Source organism: Engraulis encrasicolus, chromosome 20 (assembly GCF_034702125.1).
Source record: "Engraulis encrasicolus isolate BLACKSEA-1 chromosome 20, IST_EnEncr_1.0, whole genome shotgun sequence".
Classification (NCBI taxonomy): domain Eukaryota; kingdom Metazoa; phylum Chordata; class Actinopteri; order Clupeiformes; family Engraulidae; genus Engraulis; species Engraulis encrasicolus.
The window spans coordinates 36,117,751-36,127,223 of NC_085876.1; the positions used below are offsets into that span (position 1 = coordinate 36,117,751).

A 9,473-nucleotide genomic window follows, 5' to 3' on the forward strand; every position below is an offset into this window, starting at 1 on the left:
AGCAAAGCAAAGAAGAGCCCGCTGCAAGCTGGTGACAGCCAGAAATTCTCTAAGCTATGAGATAGGCGTCTCTCATTGGCTCCCATATAGCCCCGTTGGCGAACGCAGCCAAGTAAAAGATGAATGGGAGCCTATTGGGCTAAATGGCTCAGCAGGGATTTGTGACGGTTCTGTTCTCTGGTTTGTAAAGGTGTGTGCACATTCTGTACCTTATCATGGAAGTTGTATTAGAAGTGAAGTTAAAGGTTCCTGACATGGCTTTGTTCTCCCAAAGACGTGTTAGTTTTGTCCTGCAACACGCTAGCATTCGGCTAATACCTGCTGGCTGAGGAATCTCTGCGACTATTCACGACCAGAGCTGACGAGAGACGTACTCTGACTGATCCTAGCAGAGACATCTACGGTCACACACCTCAAAACCCCCCACCGCCGTCCAACATGTTAATTGAAGGTGCCCAAATTCTTAAGGATGAGCGCAGTCATTTCCTTTACCCCATGTACACATGCCTCTTTTCCACCACCTTAAATGCAATAAATAACAGGTGTCCGCAACAATCCTAACATAACTTTAAACACATCGACATCTGAAGTCAGACTTAAAACTACAAAACAAATGGCGTAGTGCCGTAAAGTCGATTGTCACGTGTTATGTCATTGCTATAGTTGAAATAAGGGTCATTTTCACGAATCTAACACTTGACAAGATGCAAACGTGCCGGCAAATGCTTTCACTTACTCATATCTATCGAACGCGACTTCATTATTTCCAGGGAAAAAATCACACGGGCAGATAGTTCTATGAGAAGCGTACAGCCCCATTGGCACCCATTCATTATTTACTTGGCTGGATGATATAGCTGCAGTGCCACTCCTGGCCACACCAGCCAGTGGTCGTTCTTGTACAAGATTCCATTTTCTTTGTCACAGCCAATTCAAATATTGAGAAGTGAGGGCGCCATTATTTTCCCAACGCACGACTTGGAACAGTCCATAAAAGAACAAATAAGCTGGTGTGATACAGGTAATTCTGCATTTCGATACAAACTGTAAACTCATTGAACTTTCAGTAGCAAGCTAAGTTGCACAGCTAGCGTTAGCTGATTGCACGCATGTTTTGTTGGTTAACCATGCAGGAGAGCCAATTAGGTAGAAGACGTGAATTGTAATATTTGAATGCGGCCCTGTCGCTGTATGCGAAAACGGATGGCAAAAGTTAGGACGTGTTCTACCAATACCATGTTCAGCGACATTGAGCTTTCTGCACAGCATTGTTGTTTGTTTGGTAAGCTGGTAAGCCAGAGACTGTTTACGTAAGAGGAAGAACTTTGGGTAAGCTGCCCTATAATGCGCGTGTTGTGTTGGTTAACCATGCAGGACAGCCAATTAGGTAGAAGACGTGAATTGTAATAATTCAATGCTGCTCTGTCGCTGTGTGCAAAAACGGATGGCAAAAGTTAGGACTTGTTCTTCCAATACCATGTTCAGCGACATTGAGCTTTCTGCACAGCATTGTTGTTTGTTTACATCTGGTAAGCTACCCTGGCTCCCGCCATGTCAGCGCTGTGCAGCTTTGCCGTTGGATCATCACAGATGCTGCCTGGCAAGGTGCGTGGATGCCCGTAAGGCCCCTTTTGTCCTGCAGCACCAAGTTGAGGTAAATAGTAGATGTAGAGCTGCTTTAATCGGGGTGTAGGCTAGTTCGAAGTCGTCAGCCCTGCAAATGCAGGACAAAGGGCATGTCTGTTTTTCCCCCTCCGAGAACTCAAGGAAACTATAGTTGATTCGCCACATAGACACCCAAAACCATACACGCCCACCTCTGTTTAAGACTAAAACTGTATGGATATGAAGCACAATCAAAGACCATATCGTCACCTTCTTAAAATAATCGCCTAAGTCATTTTTTTCCAGGTTTGTCAAGGAACACAAAAACTCCCTCAGAATGGGGGAGGACATGAGTTAGGCGGAAACGTGAACTTGGCCAAAAAATGACTTAGGCGATTATTTTAAGAAGGTGACGATATTTGAAATCTCAGGCTAAATATCTACTTAAATCCTCTGAGTCGATAAAATACATTTTAAATCAAATTATATGTATTATGTAGATATTTAGCAACACATTTCAACTATTGTCCTACAAATGCCACAGGCTGCTACATGGTGACCTTAGACGTAGCCTCTCTGTATACTAATACTGACCATCAGGGAGGCTTGGAGGCCTTCCAACATTATTTATCCTTACGTTCTGATACCACACCACCAAATGAATTTTTATTGTCTTTGACAAAATGGACTCTGCACAACAATGTATTCATTTTTCAGAACTCTTTCTACAGGTAGCGGAAAGGCACAGCAATGGGTGCATGTATTGCACCTAATTATGCAAAGTTTTTTTTTTGGGGGGGGGGGGGGGGCTACTGGGAAGACACATTTGTGTACAACCAACAAAATAATGTGTTTTCGGACAAGGGCATGTTCTATTGTCGCTTCATTGATGATATTTATTTAATATGTTCAGGCAGTGAGAGTGAGCTGTTGGACTTTCATAAGTATTTAAATGCAACCAATGAGAACATCAAACTCTCAATTGAATACTCAATGATGTCTATACATGTTTTGGATCTATCAATTTCCATTGATGATAGTGGGTCTTTGCAAACCACTATCTGTAGGAAAAGCACAGATAGGAACACCTTACACAGATCTGACAGCTTCCATGCCAACTCACTCAAAAACAACATTCCTTTTGGACAATTTCAACGCCTTAAACGGATATGCAGCAGTGATTCAGTCTTTCAGACCCAGGCCAAAGATTATAAACAAGATTCTGTGAAAGGGGTTACTCCCCAGCATTGGTGGACAGTGCAATGCATAAAGCAGGAGTGACCCATCATTTTTAAAAGTACAGGGGATTGAAGTGATCAAGAAAACTGTACGGGGTGGGGATCAGTGGCGGCTGGTAGTCTGTCAAACAGGGGAGGCTGTTCAATTACAATATGTCCAGAACGCAAAAGAAAAGGGGTGGGGGGGTGGGGTGGGGCTAGGGGGGGTCAATTTTGACACACATCTTACATTGGTCCTGAGCCACATATGGCCTCACACACTAAAGGACTCTTGTTGAAGCAAATTTGTTAATCATTAATCATTATCCCCCTTGTAGCCTATTCATAGGGACATTTTTTATTATTATTATTATTATTATTATCATTAGGCCTACCTCCTCCATATTGTGATGTGATTGAGTTTGCCTTCGTTGTCTTTGTTCATTGCTGGGTGCACGGCTTAACTTACCACTAGAGGTCGCAAAATCTTTAATTATTTACCAGACATTGCCAACACAGTAGGAAACAAGGACTCGCCACTCACGGGACTTGGCAGTTAACCAGTTGGTCAGACACCACCAGTGTTAATTTTGACAGGAATTTTTAATTTAGTTTTAGTTTTAGTCTCTTGACGAAAATGTAATTTTAGTTTTAGTCACAATTTAGTCATCTAAATCATTTTTGTTTTAGTCTAGTTTTAGTCGACTAAAATTCATACAATTTTAGTCGACGAAATCTAAATTAATTTTAGTCGACTAAAATAGGCTATTACATTATTTCCTCTTGTCTACACTTCTCTATAAAATTGTCAAACTAAAATAGGGCCTACCATTTGGGGAAATCAATGATTAAAATAACATATTGTAGGCTAATAAGAAAATATTGTAAAAAAAAAAAACTGCCAGAGCGTCTTATAAGCCAGTGCGTCCAATGTGTAAAAAAATCATGGCCGCGACACTCATAAATCTCTGTCGATATTTTAGAACGTCTTCGGGGGAAAACGGGACTGCACGTTATGAAAAAATAGCCTACTTGTGGGTATACCAGTAATCAAGAGCGTCGCGGGGTACAGTAGGTGCATGCAGGCAAGGACGCCTGGAGCCGTACGGCCGTACGCACTGTGGGTACCTTAACCAGTGGAGGAAGTTTTTTTTTAAATAAATAAATATTACGCCTATTGTGTCTTCTATGAATGTTGTGACAATGCAACATATTATATGAGAAGAAGCAGCATGAAGCAAATTAAAGAGCAGAGACTTCATTGGGCACCATTAATTTACAAAGGCAGATAGCCTGCTTTTTGCTTCTGTGCGTAAAACTCGCGCGCTCCTGAAAAAAAGATACAGTAACAAGTTCTAGTTCCATCAGCGGAATTCTAACTTGAGCGGCTACCTCCAGTCAGACATAGCCCGCAAATTTAAGTCTAGTAGTTCTAGTTAGCAAAGACAGCTCTCCATTTCCCACTTGGAATAACACATAGCCTATGTCGTGGCGTCGCTGATGGCGAAAGTGACAAGTTTCAATCGTAGCCAAAATCCAGTTGTCATGTGGGCTAGGAAGAAGGCATCGGATGGTAGCAGTACAGGTAGGCTAAGCTGTTTCATTCATCACTGAGCCCGCCGTGGCAAATATTATAGGGTACTTTGCTTCTGGTGTCATATTTCCTAAAGTATTTTGGTTACCGTTCTGTGTATTGTGGCTTTCTACAGAGACGGTTTTATGAGAGGTACGGAACTTTGCTTTGTAGCATACTAGGTTCGGACGGCAGCACTGACAGCTGGTTAGCTGGTTATGTGTGCTACGCAAATACATTAGTTCTAAAGCAATTCTGCATGTTTTGATGACATGCAGTTTGGGTGTTTTCTAATGCTTATTGCGCACGTTTTCCTGTTTGCTGACATGAACAGCATTCTGCGATTTGTGTGCGAGTGCGTCAGTGGTTCTCTTGTGCTCTGTCTCTATTGCGCATTTGTTATCAGCCTGGACTAGCATTCAGTGCATTCCCCGGTGTTTTAACAGGCTGATGTAGTCGCTTTCTGCCTTTTCTTGCACAACGTGCCCGGGCTTTTTATGGTCCCAGCTCAGACATTGTGACGTGAACTTCATTCATCATGCTGCAGCAGGCACCTCTGCGCCAACTTCCTACCCGAAAAGTATAGCGCTTGAAAAGTTATCCAATGATATGGCGTCTGCCATTACCTGCTTGTTTCATCCCCAATCCTTTGCGATCGGCACTAAAGTGATTCTTATCAGAAGGCTTTTACCTACGCATAGACCCTTAAATTAGCCTACAAACATTAGCGAACATTGAAAAAAGATCAAAAATGCAGAGAAAGATGTTTGCTACTGTGCGACAGCACCACCACCTATTTCATGACTGCTTAAACTTCTTCCTCATGGATAAATGGGCAACAATATTTTTTCCAGCCAGGATTGCACTGAAAAGTAGGCTACTGCTGTTAAAAAAGGGTCACGGCCACTGCCTGTCACTGTGCCTGCTGCGTGTGTGTGTGTGAGGGAGGGGAGGAGGGAGGAGACGCGAAGCAGATGAGGGTCGCGCCTTGCGAAATAGCAGGCAATTCTTTTCCAATGTTTCAGTGACATATTAACAAAAATGCTTCCTATTGGTTTTCGTCTCGGGTGGTATTGTAGTCACATTTTTATTTTTTTGACGAAAATATTAATCAATATCGTTATATTTTTCGTACAAACGCATGCTGTTTTTTTTCGTCATCGTTGTATTGTCGTCAGGGGGAAACACAATCGTTACGAATATTTATGACGAAAATATTTCGTCACGAAATTAACACTGGACACCACACCACGAAAGCTCAAAAGAAACGGTTGTTCTTCCCTACCTTTTTCACCAAGTCAATATTAGGCAGTGCTCTGCTCTGCTCCTTGATATTCATTTTCTCCTCATAAGGACGACTGGAATTCGCCAGAATTTAATCCACAATGCTTGGCATTTTGCATAGCTCTCTAGCTTTCTTGCAAGCTAGCCCTAACGAAAAGTAGGCAACTTCAACTTTTGAATTGGGAGATTAAAAAGGATAAGGACGTGCCACTATTAAGACTTTATTCGCAACACTAGGTTTACAAGAATATGTACACAAAACTGGAGTACACCGCAATGAATAGCTTCCCCACTGGTTACCACGACGAAACTTCTCAGTCAAATTAATAACATATCCGCATTTCGAAATGAAATCAACTACTGTAGCCTACTGACACGGGGTTCACCCAATCACAAGTCGGAGCTCCAGTCTCCGGTCCCTCCCCCCTCCTCTCTCTTCTCCATTCACTCCCAGTGAGGCTCAGTCTCAAAATCAAAAAAATTTCACGGCAATAGCCAATGACCGTTTAGCATTTTTCCATTGAAAAAGCATACAATCCCACATGCCATTGAAGTCCATTGAGACTCGACTCGCTTGCGTTGTCTTGAGCGGAAAAAAACTCGTGCGAGCCTCGGGATCGTATTACAGATTGGTTTCATCTCTAAGTTGAGCACATGCATTTTCTATGGAGCTGGGTCTGAAATAGCAATGTTATTAAGTCGTGTAAAGCATTAGTTTACATAGGCCTACTATTCTCCGTGATTTTGGACAGGAGGCGGCGCCTCCCTTGTACTCAAGGAGTGCCTCTGGTGGGGATAGATTGAAAAGGTTGCTACAAAGTGAAACCTTTTGGATCTGGAGCTTCAAGGCAATGGAGCATCCAGGTCTTAATGAGGAAATAGCCAGACCTTTTTTGTAGCAATGTGTTTTTTTGTATTTTACCACTGCTATTTTACTCAGTATATATCTACTTTTTGAAATGTTTAATATACTGGATCTGCTATTTTTTGTAATTGTTTTCAAGGACCTGTTTGAGGGGGTGGATCTTAGCTGCACTTAAGTATGTGATGGGGGAGGTGCACTAATTGTGGGCAATCAACTAGTCAACAGGTGAAATGTTTGTCTAACAAAAGGCTTCACTGTGTCAGTATCACTATGCCCTGAAGAAGGCTCAACTGCCGCTACGCGTGGGCAATTTTAAAGTCCTTAATGGACATGTCATAATTTTTAACTATACTTTTTGGAGTGCCTTGGTGAAGAAAAGTTTTTTTTTCTCTTTTCAAGCAACTTTTTATGCGTCATCCTTTATTTAAAAAACTCAAAAAAAGAATTTGTTGCCATATGGCAACGCCATGCAATAGGGTTAAGGGGTCGTTGCAGCGCTACCAAGGGGGTCGCTGTAATTGGTAGCCTACAAACATTGGCTTCTGCTTTTGTTTTCTGGAATTAAAAACTAGAAGCAGTTGTATGCAGTTTTGTTGTACTGTAGCTTGTTCAGTGTACAGTAACTGTTCAGTGTGTTATATAACTACTTTCTGCTTAACTGCTTAATGGGTACACTTACCTTACTTTCATATGAACATCAACAGTGTGGCATGTAATCCATGTGTTTTGTGTGCCGTAGAGGGGCCACGTCGTCTAACCAGCTGTCCTGCTACCTGAGCGGAGATGACTGCAGAGGAAGCCGGGGAAGCGGCTTTGGCCAATGGCAGCCCGCCCGCCAAACGTGGAAGAGGTCGCCCCAAAGGCAAGCCCAACGAGACCAATCTCAACTTGCTTACCGGGACCATCCCCCGGGTGCCCAAGGTGGTCCAGCTGTTCAGCGCAGGCTCCACTCCCACCAAGAAGTCGCGTCCGACCGGGCGACCGAAGAAGAGGCCCCCTGGTCGGCCGAGGAAGACTCCGCTGTCCCCGGAGGAGGTCGAGATCCGGGAGCGGAAGAACAAGCACCGCAAGTGGAAGCCCCTCGGGAGGCCGCGCATCCACCCCGTAGAGCTCGCCAAAAAGAAGAAGGGCAAGCCGGGACGCCCACGCAAGTATCCCCAGTCCCCCAGTCGTGCCTCAAAGCCTGCCACCGTCATGCGTTCACCAACGACAACAACAGCAGAAGGGTCGGAGGTTAAAAGACGACCGGGTAGGCCACTCTGGCTGAACAAACGCCGTGGGACGAAATTAAGCCATAAGAAGACTCACACGACTCCTCGTCCTGTAGGGGCAGTGCCACGCAAGAGGGGCCGGCCACCCGGAAGTGGCTATCTCCAGAAGATGCAGCAGCAGCAAGACGCAGATGTCTCTTCGCCTCCGAGAAAGAGAGGCAGGCCACCAGGCAGCAAGACTCCTGAGGTAGAGAAACCCAAGTCGGGCAGGAAAAGGGGCCGGCCATCAGGCACCTTTGGAAAGAAGAGGCTCGCATTTGAGAAGTCTGTAGAAGACGGTGTGGAAGCAGAACTAGAAGAGGAGCAGGAAGTGGAGGCGGGACAAGCAGCCGCAGAAGCCAATGGGGACACAGAGTTGGCATCTGTGGAGGACGATGAGGCAGAACTTGGGGCTGGGGGTGGTGAGGAGGGTGGGGCTGTGGAGGCTGAGGCTGAAGCTGTGGAGGCTGAAGCTGTGGAGGCTGAAGCTGTGGAGGCTGAAGCTGTGGAGGCTGAAGCTGTGGAGGCTGAAGCTGTGGAGGCTGAGGCTGAAGCTGTGCAGGATGAAGCTGTGGCTGAGCAGGCTGTGGCTGTGGAGGCGGTGGCTGTGGAGGCGGTGACTGTGGAGGCTGTGGCTGTGGAGGCAACACCAGCAGCAGGCAGGAAAAGCCGCTCAAAGAGGAAGAAATGAGCTGTGGGGTTGAAAGAGGAGGGGGAAAAAGCCTAGAAGTGTTGACTTTGCCAACATTTTTTTTGTTAAGTCAAATCAAGTTCAACTGTATATCTTATGTTTGTTATATTGTCCTCAAATGTCAGTGCATAACCTGCAGCAGCTTATGTCCTATACTCTAATGCAGACAGATGTTGAGCAGCACTGCATTTTATTTACCTGATCACGATGACCATCCCCTTATATTGTAGGACCATCCAATTATAATGTAGGTTTACTCCAGAGAACAAGATATAAAATCTCCATTAACTCAACTCAAGAAATTTAAATCCAACACCAAAAGCATGCCTCCGTGTGTGGTGAAAATATAAGTGGTGTGTCCGCCCACAATTATGACATTGCCAAAATTGTTGTGCGAAATGTAAGCTACAGCACCTCTAAGTTTCTGTCAGCTTGCTGACAGGCACTGAGTTTGTGAATGTTTTGAAAATCCCAGTAACAAGGTTTATTTTATATTTAAAAGGAGAAGGAAGTGGTCCTCAAAAACGTACAGATATGAACTATGATACATTTAAGAAGGAAGATGTTGAGTTGCAGTTGACTCATTTCATGTGAAAATAAGTACCCCTTTTTATGCTTTGTTTTTTGTTAGTCAATTCTTTTTTTAAGTTTTATTTGATCTTTGTTGTTCAAGCTAGCGTTGGCCTATATATTTTTAAAGCTTGTTTGTAAGTGCTTGTAAGGTTGCAAGTCCCATTGTAAAGGGAAACAATAAAAAAACAGTTTTTTTCTAACCGACCAGCTGAGCATTTCCATGAAAAAGAAAAACGATTATGTGCTTTGCCCGCACACTTGAAAGGCTCAATATTTTCTTTAAAACAAAAAATGTACAACCAAGTTTACTTCAATGAATTATTGTCTTCTCACTAATCTCAAGGAATTGCAGGTCAGTATGGCTAGAGAATGAAATGTCATTGGCTTTATAAGATGTGTTTTAGTTCCCTCTAGT

At 43.8% G+C, this 9,473-nt stretch overlaps 1 protein-coding gene across 2 annotated transcripts; it reads left to right on the forward strand.

The window, feature by feature from the left end:
• The first annotated feature begins 926 nt into the window (after positions 1 to 926).
• Positions 927 to 9,263, forward strand: LOC134436577 (basic salivary proline-rich protein 3-like). 2 transcript variants are annotated; one of them, XM_063185856.1, is made up of 3 exons: positions 927 to 1,021; positions 7,284 to 8,245; positions 8,306 to 9,263. In XM_063185856.1, the coding sequence occupies exons 2-3, from the start codon at positions 7,328 to 7,330 to the stop codon at positions 8,483 to 8,485; spliced, it is 1,098 nt and encodes a 365-aa protein (XP_063041926.1). In that variant the 5' UTR covers positions 927 to 1,021; positions 7,284 to 7,327; the 3' UTR covers positions 8,486 to 9,263. The 2 variants fall into 2 exon arrangements, with proteins under 2 accessions (XP_063041926.1, XP_063041925.1); XM_063185855.1 differs by having other exon boundaries at positions 7,284 to 9,263.
• The last annotated feature ends 210 nt before the right edge of the window (positions 9,264 to 9,473 follow it).

Coding starts and splice junctions, on each gene's coding strand:
- LOC134436577 (XM_063185855.1), top strand. CDS start 7,328: ATGACTGCAGAGGAAGCCGGGGAAGCGGCTTTGGCCAATGGCAGCCCG.